General features: G+C 38.9%; 1 protein-coding gene across 1 annotated transcript in view; it reads left to right on the top strand.

Annotated features, from left to right (window-relative positions):
- The window catches only part of LOC102985102 (alpha-2-macroglobulin), a 32,173-nt gene that overhangs the window by 3,834 nt on the left and 9,533 nt on the right, over nt 1–18,806 (top strand). The window contains 18 exon segments of the mRNA XM_028491491.1: nt 466–608; nt 1,480–1,629; nt 4,771–4,862; nt 6,606–6,755; nt 7,356–7,584; nt 8,547–8,600; nt 8,603–8,672; nt 8,937–9,058; nt 9,577–9,634; nt 11,602–11,697; nt 11,907–12,071; nt 12,266–12,309; nt 12,311–12,364; nt 13,213–13,368; nt 13,709–13,783; nt 14,398–14,544; nt 14,546–14,579; nt 15,363–15,586. Of these exon segments, the coding sequence (XP_028347292.1) occupies nt 466–608; nt 1,480–1,629; nt 4,771–4,862; nt 6,606–6,755; nt 7,356–7,584; nt 8,547–8,600; nt 8,603–8,672; nt 8,937–9,058; nt 9,577–9,634; nt 11,602–11,697; nt 11,907–12,071; nt 12,266–12,309; nt 12,311–12,364; nt 13,213–13,368; nt 13,709–13,783; nt 14,398–14,544; nt 14,546–14,579; nt 15,363–15,586 (2,063 nt within the window).

Here is an 18,806-nt window from a genome sequence, read left to right as displayed (position 1 = left end):
ACTCAAAGATGGAAAATTCTCAAACTGAACATCACCAACACCATTAAATACCTATCTCTGGGGCTGGACTATCCGAAAATATAAAACATTCCTATACTATATGTACCTAAAATGAATAACCCATGCAATGATGTTGGATTGACATCAAAAAGGCAGAGTGTGTAATTTGTTTCTTTTCCAATAAAATCTAGAGGCACACCTTGAACTTCGACCACTATATGATTAACCAGAAGGGATGAATAACATGGATAAACTTTTCAACAGTAAAGATTCTTAGTGAAAGATATTCTGCACTATTCTTTCATATGTTAACGATTAACATTCAGGCCATTAATCACGGATAGATGTAGGAATGTCTTCAGTGTGAAGATGCAGTTCCTAAAATCCCTCTGTGTCCAGCCATTTGGACTTTCCTGTCAGTATACTGGCCCATTACCACTTCCTCTCATTCTCTCTATGCTCCAGTGAAAGGCCATTTTTCCGTGTCAGTCCCTGTGGAGTCAGACATCGCTCCCGTCACCGGATTGCTAATCTATGACATTTTACCTGATGGGAAAGTGGTTGGGGATTCTGCAAAATATGAGGTTGAAAATAGTCTATCCAACAAGGTAGGTGATTTATTTCCTAAAATTAAAAAAAAAAAAAAAAAGACATGAGGCTAGGAAAAACATAGATTATTTTACAGATGAAGAAACTGAGGTCAAAATAACATAGTAACTAACACAAAGTAATACAATAATTTAACAGCAAGACCAAAACTAGGATCCAGGTCTCCCAGTTCTTGGTTCAGTGCACTTTTTTTTTAAGTCCTGCTTTCTTTATTTGTTATTACTTTTTTGTGTGATAAGAACACAACTAAAGATCTATCCTCTTAGCAAAATTTTAAGTATATAATACAGTATTTGTTAACTATAGGCTATATACTGTACAGCAAATCTCTAGGATTTATTCATTTTGCATGGCTGAAACTTTGTACCCTTTGATTAATACCTCCTGTTTCCCCCTCTTCCCGGCCCCTGGCAACCACCATTATTCCTGCTGCTTCTGTCAGTGCACTTTCAATCACAGTAGTGCTGCCCTTAAAATACAACCCAATCCAGAGTCATTCACTTCACTCCCTGAAATGAAATGGGAAGCATATAAGTAAAGATAGATAAGATTAGATTATGATTAGAATGACTGACACTGCACCTGAGCGATAGATCAAATATATAATTAGTCCTTAAAAGTAAGTAATTAACAAGAATATATATTACCCAAGCGCTCATTTTTTGCTTCAGCGTATAACTGGTCTATACATTAACTGTTCAATAAACCTCAGTGAGGGAAAGACAAGCCAAGAGCCTCAGGACTAATTCTCTGACAATCTAATTTAGCAAAACGGTGATGTATGTTGAATATGCCCATGACTCCAAAAATGCGAGGGCTGTGAACTGTAATACCAGGTAGCTTACTGATCTGATTTCCCCTTTTTCATAGGTGAGTTTGAACTTCAGCCCAGCACAGAGTCTCCCAGCCTCCCACGCCCACCTGAAAGTCACCGCTTCCCCTCAGTCCCTCTACACGCTCCACACCGTGGACCAAAGTGTGCTGCTCATGAGTCCCGAGGCCGAGCTCTCCGCGGCCACGGTGAGTTCCGTCAGCCCCGGGGGACTCAGAGCAAGGAGAAACCCTTTTTCAGAAAAGGAAATAATAATTTGAAATACTTTACATTTGTCACAGTTCTTTTAACATATGATGTTTTAGTCAATGCTCATGGGATCCCTGAGACATATCTTCATTTTCAGATCTAAAAGTATAGTTCAGTAAAATTTGGCCATTTATCCAAGACAAAACAGAAGGTAAGAAGAGCCAGTTAAGTTGCAGAGCTTAGATCTAAGGATATCCTGACTACATACCTACCGTCTATTATAGCACCGCTATTTTCACGAGTCAAATATAGATTTTAATTACTTTTGCCCTTAAGATACTCAGCATAGAGCCTATCAGAGTAATATTGGTCTTTAGGTACCAAAGTAACTTTTTACAAAAATGGATTCTTACAAATTTCGAGTTCCTAAAATAGGGGGAAAAAAATAAGAAAGAATAAAAAAAATTAAAATAGAGGTTCTCAAACTCTTTTCAAAATTCCCAAAGCACAACTGAAGTCATAAACTAATTGCAATAGTCTTACCGAGGCTAATTAAAATGTAAAAATCTCTGGAATTCTCTAGTGGTCCAGTGGTTAGGACTCCGCACTGCCATGTCCCAGGTTCAATCCCTAGATGGGGAACTAAGATCCCACAACCTGTGAGGTGCGGAAAGAAAAAAAAAAATGTAAAAATTGGTTTTTATATTGGGTTAAGACAAGCATTGATGAAGAATAGTTATATGATAGCTCTAATAAAAGAAAAAAAATTTAAGAATGATTATTAGTTAACAGCATAATTTAAAACACAGAGTTAGTACATAAATTTTTAACTTTATTGCATTTTATTTAATTTTTTATTTATTAAATTTTATTTAACTATTTATAGAATTATTTAGCCAGGATAGAGCTAGGAACTTAACATTGTTTAATTTAAATGATATTTAGATTAAACTAATGCTTAACTTCAACTAGTGTTTAAACAATGAGAATTTATGTTTCACATGTAGCAAATTCTTTGAAAAACATATTACTAAAGTTTTTCCATTTACATTTTGACTTCCCCAAAGCATCCTTATAATGAAAGGTCTCTTTAGCAATTATTTTTATCTGAGAAATATATGCACTTAGTTTAAAAGTGCAAATGGCGTTAGAAGAGTTGCAACCAAAAAACAGTAACAGTTTTCTGCCTCCCCATCACACTTCCTCATTCCATTCCTTGGAGGCATATACAGTCAACCATTTTGGTTATTTCTTCTGATATTTAGTTCCACATTTCCAAATAAGTTTACAGCCATTGTTCATTGTTCATCTTTTTTAACATTTTGTATTTATTCTTACTATAGTAAAGTAGCACTTTAACTCCCTTATTATTTATTCCTTCTCCTCACCTCATCTTGCCAATATAGTTACATGATAATTTGGATTAATCCATTGTCAGTTTTCCTCATTGTGACTATATATGTATATTGTTCATCACTAAACCAAATTGTGTATTATAATTATATTTCCCCTCTTGCTTGTTTTTATTTTTCCTGGGGTTTAATCACTGCCTTATTTTCATATTTGCTTAGGGTTTTTTTTTCTCCCATTCTCTGTCTTTACATTTCTAATGATTCTGTAAACCGTTCAATTCAACTCTACTAACTCTACTTCCTTTTTTCATTGGAGCCCTCCATCCTCTTGCTCTCTTCTGGACTGATTTTTTTCTAGGCCAGTTGCTCAAAGCTCTTCTGGTTTGGTCCCCTGTGTCCTGGATCCCATGACTTGTTTCTTAGTTTGGTCTCTCCTCTTCAGTAACTTTCTGAGAAAAAAGGCATGGGAGGTAAACTATTTCAAATATTTTGTTTCTAGAGATTTTCATTTTTTATTTCAATTTAGTCTGATTTCTTACACCTCTTAAGAATAAAATACTTCGGATCCTAAATCTCTATTTTCTATCAAAAAGATTATATAAAGAGAAATTTGTAGATGTTGCAGTTTTCAAAGTGGAAATGCAAATGCTTTTGACTATTCTTTGGACTTGGGAAGTTTATATAACACTAGTGGACTGCCAGCTAGACTATTTAGTGAAACACGTAAAAAGCAATAAACAATTCTTGGTTTGCATAATTCAAAAGTTATTCAACAAATAGCTACACTTCTGAAGAATCATTGAGAAAATTACTGCTCTAATCACGTCTTTTAAAAAAGCAGTAGAGTAAATGTTTATATGGTGAGGACAATGAATATATACCTATGAGAATAATGAAAAATAGAACACCCAAATAGCCTATTTTTATGTGACTCAGTACTACTAGTGGCTTGTGGTAGAATGCCAAACTACAGCATACACACAGACTGTTAAAGTGCCATAGCTCAAACAACTTGTGAACATAAAGTATTTGAGAGAATGCTGTCTACTATGAAAAACTTTGTCAAGACCACCAAAATATAAAGTGAGACTCTCTTTTCTGAGCAATAATTTGGTAGAGAAAAAGAAAATCTCATATTTGAACATATATGGAATAACTAAGACTTTTGGATCATCATTGGATAAAAAGTTAGACTTCACATCCCACAATTATTGTCTTGGGTTACACTGTTCTGACTTAAATGGATAATATATGATGATTTATATAACAATTTAGAACAGGAAGTTCATTTTTTTATATGTAAAGGTAAAAGTAGGTGGATATAAACTCTTTTAGTGGCAAGATTACCTTCTGCCTATTTAGATTACAGACCCAACTGAATTGATGTTCTCCTTGAGGGTAAGACCTACAAAACTGGTTTTATTCTTTCACATAGTAAAGTTTTATTATTAACTTATTGCTATTATATTGTAAGCATACAATATTAAATTTTATTTAATATATATTTTATATTAAATTATATTCTCTCTCTCAAATATAAGGTCTATAATTTGTCTTTTAGCTCTCTCTTAATGTTAGTCTTGGGTACTTGGAATATTTTTCATCTTTTCTTGAATATAGTAAACAGCCTGAGAACAAAACACTGTTCAAAAGAAAATATAAAATCTATTTTATAGATCATGGACACTCGAGAAATGATTGGTAGTGATCACATTGGTTCTTTTCAATGGGTATCATTCAGGAAAGAGCAAGAAAGAGTTTTTCTCCTTTTTTTCCGCATTTTTATAGGTATGTAATCTACTATCTGTGAAGGACATCGTGGACATCGTTCAGAGTTTCACTCAGCAGGCACTGTCAAAGGAATGGGCACGAAAGCCTAGGTGACACTGGTGGTGGAAGATAATAAGGGGGAAAAAAGGGATAGTGTTCACTTTACAGAGGAAGATTAATTGGTTGTAAAAATTATAAACCAGGGCTTGTAATATACTGTTAATAGGGGTGGTCTGGAGGAGCTGAAGAAATTGAAAATAAATGTGCTAAATACAGCATCCATGCAGGATGCATTAGGACTTTCCTAGGCCCCAGCTATTTTTGCCTTCGTGAGACCCTACTTTCATTAAAAACAAATATTAAAAATTATTTTACAACTATGTTGGTATAATGACAAATATAATAGGTGGATTGTATTCATTTTTTTCATCTTGAAATGAGAAGAAATTAAAACACTTTCATCCTGATCCCGGAAAATATCAGGAGCCCTAGGCACTGTGCCTACTGTACCTGTTGGAGAAACTGGCCGTGCACACCTGCAGATACCAAGTGGAGAACTGATACACTAGAAATGTACAATGAGGAATGAAAGTTAAATAGAAAGTCAGAGGCCAAGTTAAGAGGTCAGTGGCCATTGTAGAGAAAAACCCAGAAAAATGAAACTGTATAAATGCAGAAATTTCCAAATGAAAGAACTATGGAGAAACAATCTCTGTACAGAGTCTCCTCATTCTATCAGTTCTTCAAAAGTTATTTCTGAAAATAAGTCCATTTAAGAAGGGAATACTTTTTTAAAAGCCTTAACTCTGAATGTGTATATGTTCATGTTTTAAGAAAATGCAGGCCATGGAGAACAGTATGGAGGTTCCTTAAAAAACTACAAATAGAACTACCATACGACCCAGCAATCCCACTACTGGGCATATACCCTGAGACCAAACATAAAATAGATAGCTAATGGGAAGAAGCCACATAGCACAGGGAGATCAGCTCGGTGCTTTGTGACCACCTAGAGGGGTGGGATAGGGAGGGTGGGAGGGAGGGAGACGCAAGAGGGAAGACATATGGGAACATATGTATATGTATAACTGATTCACTTTGTTATAAAGCAAAAACTAACACACCATTGTAAAGCAATTATACTCCAATAAAGATGTTTAAAAATAAAAATAAATAAAAAGAAAATGCAGGCCAAAGAACCTCTGTTACTAGTTCTAGGATTTTTATTTCCTTCCAGTTCAACTCTAGGTGAATGTTATGATTCTTGTGTCCTGATTTTCCTTTGTCCCACCAAAGAAATATTCTTGATAGGGAATTTTCCCTTTTGTCCCTTTCTGGTTCAGAAGTTTGTACTTTTCCCTTTCTTGCCTTTTTCTTTTTTTTACAAATTAAAAACAGATAAGTCAAAATATTGGGTTTGCTTCTATGGATCTATAGGAAGAAAAACGTTGCAAGAATCTGTGAATAACGTTGGCATTGTTCAGCTCTCACCATTTGTTATTGAAATGACTCTTCTTACAGCCACAAGATATCTTGCCTGAAGGGCAGTACAATGGTTCTTTCTTCCCTCTAAGGTGAAAGTTCTCCTCTTTTTCTGGAAGCCCTCCCCAACTACCCTCATCCCCAAAATAGACACCATTTTTTCCTTCCAGTTCCACCTACAATAGGTTATGCTTTCTCCAGGATTTTGTCATTTCTACTTTTGACAAAGATTCTACCCATCCGGAAAATGAGTGGCTTAGCATGTTTTCCAATGCAACTGTTTTAACATTTTAATTTTAGCAGGAAAACTAGAGATTTAGCCACATTATTCATATACGTCACATTGTATGGAAATAACTTTCTCAAAGCAGCATATTCTTTTCTTCCACTGTAATATTCAAAGTGGCCTTTCCTCATGTGGAAAACACTGTGGTGATTGGAAATATCCACTCAGAGCCGTTCGCTGAGACTGTGCGAAACTATTTCCCTGAAACCTGGATCTGGGACTTGGTAGTAATAAAGTGAGTAACTTCCATTTTTACCATTTGCTTTGGATGTGAAAACATGACTTCATTATTTCCAACTATTTTTCTAATTAGTTTCTGTCATTTCAAGACAGGACTATGTTAATTTATAAAACTCTGGTCTAATTATATCAACTCATCAATTGTAGATATATATGTATTCCTGGCACTTCTAGAAAATGAACGTGGTGACTAATTGTAATCAATGTTTAATTGATTCTAATGTTTAACACCAATCGAAGACACCACATTGAACAGCAAACCTGAAGCAATCCTACATGGAATAAACCACTTTGAGAATTATAATTTATAAAGTCATCAGACGGTATTTTAGAGATGGAAGCTCAATGACAATTTCAAGCCTAGAGTCAGATTTCTAATGGTTGTACAGACTTGTGGGAAGCGTGACCATGTTGGGGGAGATAGAATCATTTGCCTTTCATTTTTCCATCTTGGGCTTTGATTATACTGTTAATTTCTATAACTCTTTTGAGAGGACTCAAAAGTATGACATTGGGTCACACTCATCAGTTACCATCTTAGAAATAACCAGTTCGCTTGCTTGCTTTTCGTTCTGCACATTGCCATCCTCCCCAGCTCCTCGGGTGTGGCTGAAGTAGGAGTAATAGCCCCCGATACCATCACTGAGTGGAAGGCAGGGGCCCTCTGCTTGTCCAGTGACACTGGACTTGGTCTCTCTCCAACAGCCTCTCTCTGAGCTTTTCAGCCCTTCTTCTTGGAGGTCACAGTACCCTACTCAGTGATCCACGGAGAAGCCTTCACACTCAAGGCCACTGTGTTAAACTACCTTCCCAAATGCATTCGGGTAAGGACCTTCCCAAATTAATCAAGAACTAAAAATTGCATTTGGCCCATAACATGTCTCCCAGGTCACTGAAGTAGCCCCTGACTCCAATTACATATATTACCATGCTAGTAATAATCAGGTCCTAAGTTAGAAGGGACATAAGTAGCATTTTTTTTCCAAAAATATATAAAACAGTGGCTGTGAAACTATAGCTTACAAACTCCAGATCTCAATCTTCTTTCATTTCTCAAGTTTACAAAAATATTTTATTATAACCTAGGCTGAGCGCCTAAAAATGACATGAGTCAGTACGGTTCAATCCCATTATTTGGATTTTCTAAGTCTTCCTCTAATTTCCATGACTCTTACTTTGTACCTTTCCTCTAACACTCATCACATTTAACCATATGCAACATAATTCTTCTTTCTGGCATCTTATATGTCCTGCAACCAAAAACATCTTGAGGACAGGAGCCACTTATATCCTAGAAGCACTTATATGCATAAAGCTTACCATAAGTGTTTTTAACTGAATGAATGATGAGTGTGTAGATTAAAAAAAAAAAAAATGAAGGAAGGAAGGAAAAAAATGAAGGAAGGAGCTCCAAATGGACTATCACTACAGACTCAGCTGGGAGAATTCTCATGAGTCTAAGCCAGTAGATAAATTTCCTCAGGACACCACGCTATTGTTGACTTTTCCTGTTCCTCCATTACCAGTCCACAAAAAAAATTAAGAAACATAAATATATATTTATATTAAACTGATTTACAAATATATATGTCCTATATGAAGTTTATGCAACTTTTTAATGCAAATAGTCTCAGCTTTCAACCTCATACTTTCCAAAAGTGCTCCTCCGTGTCTCTTTTCAACATCCAGATTCACTCCAGGCTTTCACTTGCCCATCCCTTATGTCAACTTGTCACCCTTCTAAACTCTTATCTCTGGTATCGCTTTGTCCCCTGTGGGGCTACAGGTGACTGTGCAGCTGGAAGCCTCTCCTGACTTTGTGGCTGTCCCAGTGGAGAAAGACAAGATTCCTCCTGCCTCTGTGCAAATGGGAGGCAAACCGTGCCCTGGTTGAATACCCCCAAATCACTAGGTGAGTGAAAGTTCTCTGAAGAGACCCTCTACTCGAAGACGGTGAATATACGAAGGTTCCTTAAACTAGGTTCTCCTCTTTGGGCCCCACAAGCAGAAGACTCCAGTAGATACTGTTTCTGTCCCTGTATTTGTCAGCTTCTTAAATTAGGGGCAAACTTTCGAATTGCTCACAAAACTTAGGACACCTTGTGGATATTGGGGATTTCAAGAGCACCAAGTCCCTGGGACATCTAAGTTCATATCAGTACACCCTTTGTTTCAGGGAATGTGAATTTCCCTGTGAGTGCAGAGACACTGCAGTCCTCAGAGCTCTGTGGTACTGAGGTGGCTACGGTTCCTGAAACTGGGAGGAAAGATACAGTTGTCAAACTTCTTTCAGTTGAGGTGAGTAAGTCTGACTTGTTTGATAGCTATACAGAGTCCAGAAAATGGTAGCAATATTGGCTGCCTGTAATCTTTAGGTAAAAAAAGTATTAAGAATAATACGTCAACTCAGTATACTTCACAGCAAATGACAAGTCCATGTATTAAAATAAACTCATTGTTTTGTTTTGTCTTTCTACTTGCCTTGTGGCTATTTTCCCATTTATTGAAAGTTGGGCCAATATATTTTGTGCCTATTTCTTTTCCTTATTCTGCACCTCTCCCCTCTTTTCCTATCACTTCTTTCTCCTTTTTTTCTTAATTATCCTTCTTCATTCCTGTCTCTATCACCTGGGCTTCTCCAAATTTTTCAGACTTTAGGCCTTTACTAATGTAATGGAAATGAGAAACCATCTAACTCAGGTTCATCACTTTACAAGTAAGGAGGCTATAGATGCCCTCTCAAAACTCACATTATTTTTTTTAACTTGAATTCTCAGTCCCTTCTTATCTCTAACTTTTTCTTTCTCCCATCCAAGCCTGAAGGAATCAAGAAGGAATATACCTTAAACTCTTCACATTGTATATCAGGTAAGAGTCATTCAAAACAGCAATAAGAAAATAACATTTTAAGTTACAACAAATTTTTTTTCCACATGAATCATCTCTTTTGACTTTTGTAATATTTCTATGAGAAAGCCAAGACGCGAAGTACTTTATGCCCATTAAACAAACAAGAAAACTGAGTGTCATAGAATCAAGTTTCTTAACTGTATTAACATAGTTATTAACAGTACAATGGGACTCAGCCTAACATGGCTTTGTTCCTCATTTGTAGCCCCTTTCTTTAGAGGGCAGGAACTCGTCATCCACATTCAAGGGCCTAGAAAGGAAACTCAGGAATAGGTCAGAAGAGGGATCCCATGTATCTAAGCTAATAGGAATAATATATAGAATATTTGGTGAAGGAACATATATTTTTAATCTTAGAGCTTATGGAAAAACTAAGCTTTTTATGGCCGGAGACAATTCATACATAAATTGTATCAAATCATGAAAATACAGTTGTCATAGTATTTTCTTTCATTTTTGTGGTATTACTTGTTCTTTTATCCCTGTACACACAACCGTGAACTTAACAAGGGCAGAGGTTTTCTCTACTCGTGTTCATGACTGTATTCCCTGTACTTAGAACAGTGACTAACACAAAGTGTAAACAGATATTTGTTAAAAGAATTAGTCAGCCATAAAAAGGAATGAAATTGGGTCATTTGTAGAGACATGGATGGACTTAGAGACTATCATACAGAGTGAAGTAAGTCAGAAAGAGAAAAATAAATATCATATATTAATACATATATGTGGAATCTGAAACAAATGACGATCTTATTTACAAAGCAGAAATAGAAACACAGATGCAGAGAACAAATGTATGGATACCAAGGGGGAAGGGCGGAGGTGGTGTGAATTGGGAGACTGGGATCGACATACATACACTACTATGTATAAAATAGATAACTAATGAGAACCTACCCTATAGCACAGGGAACTCTACTCAGTGCTCTGTGGTGACCTAAATGGGAAGGAAATCCAAAAAAGAGGGGATATATGTATATGTACAACAGATTCGCTTTACTGTACAGTATAAAGTAACACAATATTTTAAAGCAATTACATCCCAAGAAAAAAATTAAAATAATTAGAAATAATAATTTTGATTAAAAGTTTTTAATTCTAAAAAAAGCTCATGAACTAAAATCTATTACAATAAGAAACTTTACAGAGCAGAGGTGAGATAAAGTAAATGACTTTGCCACAAGTGACAAACTAGCATCATATTTACAAGTAGAAATTTGAGAAAATTGTTTCTACAATTATTGAAAGTTATAAAGAGTTTTTGTGTGAAGGGTGGAAGGTATTGAAGGGAGTCACTGGAGATTAATGAGATTTGTTTTTCTCTGAAATTCCTGAGAGTACAACAGTAAAGGATATATTCTTACCACTGGTCAGTTCTGGTTTTCTGAGGCTTCATCAGTACAAATTAATCTACCTAGCACCCCTGCCACACACACCCATAACAAGGACTTCCATGAAAGTAATATCCTTGAGTAGCCACTACCGAGATCACAGCAACAGAGAGAATTACCCTATAACAGCAAAGAACCATATTTAGTTTATCCGTTTAGGTATTCTTACATGCTGGGTGTCTGTTCATACATCAGCTAAAACTTGAGGCCAAACAATGCATCATCTTCATATGGCTATAAAACATTTTAAGAAGGCTTCGATAGAAATAATCATATATCAGAGAAAATTCAGAGCCTTCTTTTAGATGGCTGCTGTGCAATCCAATGTTACGGATGATAAAAGTGGATAAGACATAGCTTGGCAAGCCACCCAGTACCAGGAAATGTAAATTTGGAATATTAAAATCAGGGACATTTTCTGAGAGAGTAACAAGTCCAGGTTTAAGATGCATTCCCAAAACCACTGGCCCTAGAACTTCTCAGAAAGGTAGACATCATACATAATCCTCTTTGTATCTGATTTGTTTGTGTATCTAGATGTTGGGGTATCTGAAAAATTGTCCCTGAAGCTCCCACCAAAGGTAGTGAAAGAATCAGCCAGAGCCTCTTTCTCCGTTTTGGGTGAGTCACTCAGTCCCTGGAGAACGTGGGACAACCACCACTGCCATTCCCCCTATTTTTTGTCAAATATAGCTTTTAACTGCACTTCAGCTTTTCAACTTCTTTCTCATACCTCTATATTTTCCTCAGTTTCTACTTGGTTTCCAGCATATCTGATCCAATATTCAAGTTATAATTCCTTGTTCTGACATCTCTTCTTTCATCTCCATGTGACATACTAGGTTCTGCCATAAAAAACACACAAAACCTTCTCCAGATGCCCTATGGCTGTGGAGAACAGAACATGGTCCTGTTTGCTCCTAATATCTATGCACTGAAATATCTGAATGAAACCCAACAACTGACTCAGGAGGTCAAATCCAAGGCCACTGGCCGTCTCAATGCTGGTGAGTCCACTTTATTACTGTAGGCGTTCTTTCCACTAATAGGCGTGACATCCACTGGGCATGAAGAGCAATGCTGTTGGTGGGTCCCTTGTGCCTGAGAGGCCAGGGCACGTCAGGGGCATCAGCTTGCCCATTTCCTCTTTCTCTGAGGTGCCACTGCTACTTCACGCACCACCTGAAACCTTCCGCTCCAGGTTATCAGAGGCAGCCGAACTACAAACACAGAGGTGGCTCCTATAAGTGCCTTTGGGGACCAACATGTCACAAAGGAAGGCAACACTCGTTAAGAAAAGGTCCTATAGGACAGACTTTGCACACGCATAGCCACTCTTATTCCTCATGGAAACCCTACAACTTAGATATTACGAACCTCATTTTATAAGGATAGAAATTTATACCTAGTGTTGTTACGTAAACGTCTCTCGGTGGCACAGATAATAAGTGGCAGAGTTGGGACTTGCCTCACGGTTCATCCACCTTGACGCCCAAGTGCATTTGTGATTCAGCACAGTAAGTAAGATGTACTTTCTCACGTCTGATACCATCGTAAGTAAAAAAAAATCTGGCCACCTTAAGTGATTTTCCAGTACCCAGAGATGATAGAAACTGAAACTAGACAGGCTGCTGCCATTCTTCACACAACCCTGTATCAAAAAGTGCTGTTCCTCTGAGACAAAACACACGGGCAATTAACGAAAAGAGAGGTAATTAATGAAAAGGCGGGTGGTGGAAGGAGAGGGAAGGAAGGTTCAGGGGGAAGTATTTCATTTTTTGAAGATGCAAACATCACCAAGAGGTTAGTCCATATATCAGGGATGGCAGAAAAGAGCTTTGTCTTATCTACAATAGATAATCAGAGAGAGGGAGAAAACCTAGCATGAGAGTGCAAATGTCTGAGTCCATCACCTGAATAAGGAAGAGGAAGCCTGAATCCTTGAGGCAATGAGGACATGAACAAGGTAGTAAGGACCACTTGAAGCCACTTTGTCCTGGAGGAACAAAGACAGATTCCCCAGCTCTAAGCACTCCGAACCCCTCATACTGACTCACGAGTGTGGAGGGGTCCCCGTGAAGCCTGGGCATTGAATGTGCTGCATGAAAACAAACGGCCTCATCAGCCCACTCTTCCTCCTCCATCAAGCTCACAGCCTTTGTTCTCAAAACCTTCGCCCGGCCTCGAGCCTTCATCTTCACTGATGCAGCCCACATTACCCAAGCCCTTGCCTGGCTCTCTGAGAAGCAGAAGAGTGCTGGCTGTTTCAGGAGTTCTGGGTCACTGCTCAACAATGCCATTAAGGTGATTGCTTCTGTAAGCTAGTCTGAACCTCCTGACCTCACTATTCCACGACAACCTGTCCAAGGGTGAAGGCGCAGAAGAAGGAGGCACATACGAATTCCTAAAGGAAAGGACTGGCAAGTATGGGAGAAGGTTAGCGTGGGAGAATAAACCCACGTACCACTGAGGTAAAAGAAATGGAATCTCAGTTGAGAGTAGCACTTTGTCCGGTGGGGAGAGACGTATATGAGAACTTCCCAGGGACCATGCAAGAGAAAGGACTGACCGTGAGGAGAGGAGGTATCTTCAAAAGGTTTCCTGAAGTGGAAATAATCTCTCTTTCCCTCCCTTGTACTTACAGGGTGGAGTGGATGATGAAGTGACCCTCTCTGCCTATACCGCCATGGCCCTTCTGGAGACCCCACTCCCTGTCGCTGTAGGCACCACATCACTTCCCCAGCTCCCCAGACCACCATGAAACCATTGCCCTATTGTTCTAATAACACTCCCCTCAAAGCCCAGCGACAGCTTTCCTTTTGCTCAGTGCTGATGCATCTGCCAAAATGAGAGACTCCGCTGCACCCATCAAGAAGGATTCATTTGTTCAGTAAAGACCTGGACTATGTGCCAAAGCTAATCCTAAAACGCATGGCCTCTAGCCCTACCCTTATCAGTTTATTGTACTTAGAAAGTAATTCTTTAAAGAGTGATTTCTATTATGTTGTGTGTTTTTTACAATCAAAAAAAAAGAGTGAGGGACGTCCCTGGCGGTCCAGTGGTTGGACTCTGAGCCCTCACTGATGAGGGCCCGGGTTCAACCCCTGGTCCGGGAACTAAGATCCCACAAGCTGCGTGGTGTGGCCAGAAAAAAAAACAACAACAGTGATTTCTAAAAAGATGATCAGGAGATGGTTCGATAAAGCCATTTGATCTAATTTTTTTGATTTGAAAAGCACTGGTCCCACGTATCCTACTGTCTTTATGTTTGTTCTGGGATATGCCAGGACCCCTTTCCACATAACTCAGGATACTATTGCTCTCCCTTCACAGCACCCTGTTGTCCACAAGGCCCTGGTCTGCCTCGAATCAGCCTAGAAGAGAATACAGGCAGAGGCCCGAGGCAGCCACATGTACACCAGGGCACTGTTGGCCTATGCTTTTGCCCTGGCAGGTGACCAGGCCTAAAGGAGAGAGTTAACTGAAATCACTTGATGAGGAAGCAATAAAAGAAGGTGAGAGCACACATCAAGCTGTTCTCCCCATCCACTTCCACTGGATAGAAAAGGGGAAAAATATTGAATTCCTGAAAATAACCTCCTTTTTTGGTCTATACCACTACAAATGCTGACATTTTTATGCAGACTAATCCATTAAGAGATTAATGCTCCTTTTACACACAAATCTTCCCTGGAATTTCTGTTATAGAGAAAACAAGATAGATAAAGGTAACATCACAGAGTGAATTGGAGGGGGGGTGTTCAGTCTCCCTTTATTTACAAAGACGAACATAGTTGACATTTATACTTTTCTTTATGGCAAATGAATGTGTATCAGGGTGAGGAGAAGTTACTAACCACCAAAGCAAAGACAATGTCATCCATAATAACAACTTCCATGTTACTGTTTCTAATACAACTCTCTGAAATACGATGGAAGATTTTATATTTCATTTCCAAAAAAACCTAAACAATGACCAAATCATTTTAGATTGGGAGCAAAGGAACCAACCAGTGAGGAAATCATGTCTGACTTTTCACCGCCAGCTCTACCAGAACAACACTTGACAAAGTAGTTCAGTTCATATCTTATAAATTTCTGTCCTTAATATTTCCCTCGACCACACTAGACCATAGCAAGTTCAGATTTTCACTCAGAAATAAGAAGTCTAGGGATATTATGATTGAAGTAAAAAACTTACTTCAGCTTTTGCTACATTTATTTCTTACTAAATATAAACATACTGTCATACATTAAACACCAATAGTTTTCATTCTTTCTCTGTTCTTATCCTTAAGACAATGCAATGCACTGGGAGCAGCCTCAGAAACCCAAGGCACCAGTGGAGGATATTTACGAACCCCAGGTTCCCTCTGCTGAAGTGGAGATGACAGCCTATGTGCTCCTCGCTTACCTCACAGCCCAGCCTGCCCTGACCTCGGAGGACCTGACCCCCGCCACGCACATCGTGAAGTGGATCTCAAGGCAGCAGAACTCCCAGGGGGGCTTCTCCTCCACCCAGGTGTGTGGTTCCCCTTTCAGTTAGGGTGCAGCTGGGAGGCTTGAACAACAGACAAACCTGTAGTGACAAGAGCAAGAAAAGGGAGAAGAGGACGTGAAATGAGGGAAAGGATATCTGTTATCATTTTGAGTCTGTAGGAAATAAGGAAAAGAGTCTAAAACATTTCCCAAAATAAATTGTCCTAATCCCTGTGCTAGCAAACTAGAGTTCTCTTTATACCTCACTTTGTACCACACCACATTTTGCTCAGAAACCACAACCTTAATTTAAGGACAATGGCAAAAATTCTGGAATGTCTAGAAACCTAGAAGCAGACCCTTAAACTGAACCAGAAAGGTTAATTGCCTAAAATATGATGTACGAACAAAAGGGGCTCACCCATGTCTTTCTGTCCCACTGCACAAGCTAGCATCTCCTTTCCCTCCGCTCTCGACAGACTCTCCTAATTTTACTTACAAGTAGATCCTAAAGGGAAAACCGTTTTCCTCTACCCTTAACACTTCTGACAGTAACAACCTGGAGTTAGCATAAACCTCACAGGCTCAGTCCCACAAGACTGCCCCTCACTTCCGATGCCAGTCACCAGTCCAGGCCTCATGTACTTAAGACCAACCAGCTATAATTTAGGGGTTCCCACAACCCCCTCTTGAGGTTGATAATTGGCTAGAATGGCTCCCAGAACTCAGGAAAGCACTTTACTTACTAATACCGGTCAATTATAAAGGATGCAATTCAGGAACAGCAAAATGAAGGAGATGCCCAGGGCGAGGTTTGTGGGAAGGGGTGCAGAGCTTCCATGCCCTCTCTGGGCACACCACCCTCCCAGCACTTCCACCTGTTCACCAACCTGGAAGCTCTCTGAACCCCTTTGTTTAGGGTTTTTGTGGAGGTCCCATGACATAGGCATGGCTGATTAAATCACTGACCACTGGTCAATCCCAAACCCTCTCCAATCCCCAGAGGTAGAGGGTGGGTAGTAGGAGGGGGGTTGAGCCTGAAAGTTCCAATCCTCTAATCACGTAGCTGGTTCCTCTGGCAACCATCCCCCATCCTCATTGGCATACAAAAAGAAACTCATCACTCCAAAGACTTCAAAGGTCCTAGAAGTTCTTGTATCAGGATCCAGGGGCAGAGACCAAATACATATTTCTTATTATGCCACAGAACTTCTTTGAGTTTTCTTAAAAGTAACACAAACTCATGTTTCCCTTCTCCATTCTCTACATGTGGGTTCAATGAGGACTATAAACCATTAACTTTAATCGTCCAGCCACATCCAGCCATATCAAATATTATTTCTAAAGAAAACATCTAACGTAATACCTTGTAATTTCCACTCTCAGTATTCTGAGTGTACACTGCAGAACTTATCTTCACAGAAATTTGGTGAAATGGTAGACTCTTCTAAAAGATACATAAAATATAGAGAAGCAAAATCTCAATGACTGGTGCGCCACCCTGGTTTGCAACTCACTTCATTGTCTCTCTCTTCCCTATGAAATGGATGATCTTCATTTTGATGTTAAAATACCCTCTTCATGTTTGTTTTCTCTTCCTTTCAGTCCCATTGTCCAAAAGACAGTGTCAAGACTCATTTTCTTATAAATTTATTAATTTATTTTATACTTTATTTTTGGCTGCATTGGGTCTTTGTTGCTGCGCGTGGGCTTTCTCTAGCTGCGGCAAACAGTGGCTTCTCTTGTGGAGCATAGGCTCTAGGCGTGCAACTTCAGTAGTTGTGGCTCGTGGGCTCAGTACTGTGGCTCCCAGGCTCTAGAGCACAGGCTCAGTAGTTGTGCTGCATGGGCTTAGTTGCTCCACAGCATGTGGGATCTTCTTGGACCAGGAATCGAATCCGTGTCCCCTGCATTGGCAGGCGGACTCCCAACCATGGCACAACCAGGGAAGTCCCGAGACTCATTTTTAAAAAGAAGAAAGAAGGAGTTCTAAGAAAGAGATCTTCTGGGGCATAAAGGACATTCTAATAGAATGGTATATCAATAGAGAAATAATCCACGGGAAAGACTGGAATTAAAAAGCTTTTCCTTTTATTTGCTCAGAGTGCAGATCAGAGACTAATAACTATTGACTGCCTTGGTGTCTCTGGAAGGCACATCAAAAGTAGACGTTTGAAACACACCACCAGACACGGTCCTGCCCACCAGAAAGAAAAGATCCAGCCTCATCCACCAGAACACAGACACCAGTCCCCTCCACCAGGAAGCCTACACAACCCACTGAACCAGCTTTACCCACTGGGGGCAGATACCAAAAACAACAGGAACTACGAACCTACAGCCTGCAAAAAGGAGACCCCAAACATAGTAAGTAGAGCAAATTGAGAAGACAGAGAAATACACAGCAGATGAAGGAGCAAAGTAAAAACCCACCAGACCAAACAAATGAAGAGAAAATAGGCAGTCTATCTGAAAAAGAATTCAGAGTAATGATAGTAAAGATGATCCAAAATCTTGGAAATAGAATGGAGAAAACACAATAAACGTTTAACAGGGAACTGGAAGAACTGAAGAGCAAACAAACAATGATGAACAACACAATAAAAGAAATTAAAAATTCTCTAGAAGGAATCAATAGCAGAATAACTGAGGCAGAAGAATGGAGAAGTGACCTGGAAGATAAAATAGTGGAAATAACTACCACCCAGCAGAATAAAGAAAAAAGAATGAAAAGAATTGAGGACAGCCTCAGAGAAACAACATTAAATGCACCAACATTCGAATTATAGGGGTCCCAGAAGAAGAAGAGAAAAAGAAAGGGACTGAGAAAATATTTGAAGAGATTATAGTTGAAAACTTCCCTAATATGGGAAAGGAAATAGTCAGTCTAGTCCAGGAAGTGCAGAGAGTCCCATACAGGATAAATCCAAGGAGAAACACGCCAAGATACATATTAATCAAACTATCAAATTTAAGTACAAAGAAAAAATATTAAAAACAGCAAGGGAAAAGCAACAAATAACATACAATGGAATCCCCATAAGGTTAACAGCTGATCTTTCAGCAGAAACTCTGTAAGCCAGAAGGGAGTGGCAGGACATAGTTAAAGTGACGAAAGGGAAAAAGCTACAACCAAGATTACTCTACCCAGCAAGGATCTCATCCAGATTCAATGGAGAAATTAAAACCTTTACAGACAAGCAAAAGTTAAGAGAATTCAGCACCACCAAACCAGCTTTACAACAAATGCTAAAGAAATTTCT

This window comes from Physeter macrocephalus, chromosome 6 (assembly GCF_002837175.3).
Source record: "Physeter macrocephalus isolate SW-GA chromosome 6, ASM283717v5, whole genome shotgun sequence".
In the NCBI taxonomy this organism is placed as follows: Eukaryota; Metazoa; Chordata; class Mammalia; order Artiodactyla; family Physeteridae; genus Physeter; species Physeter macrocephalus.
The sequence above is the reverse complement of the archived record's forward strand: the minus strand, read 5'-3'. Positions and strand labels throughout refer to the sequence as shown.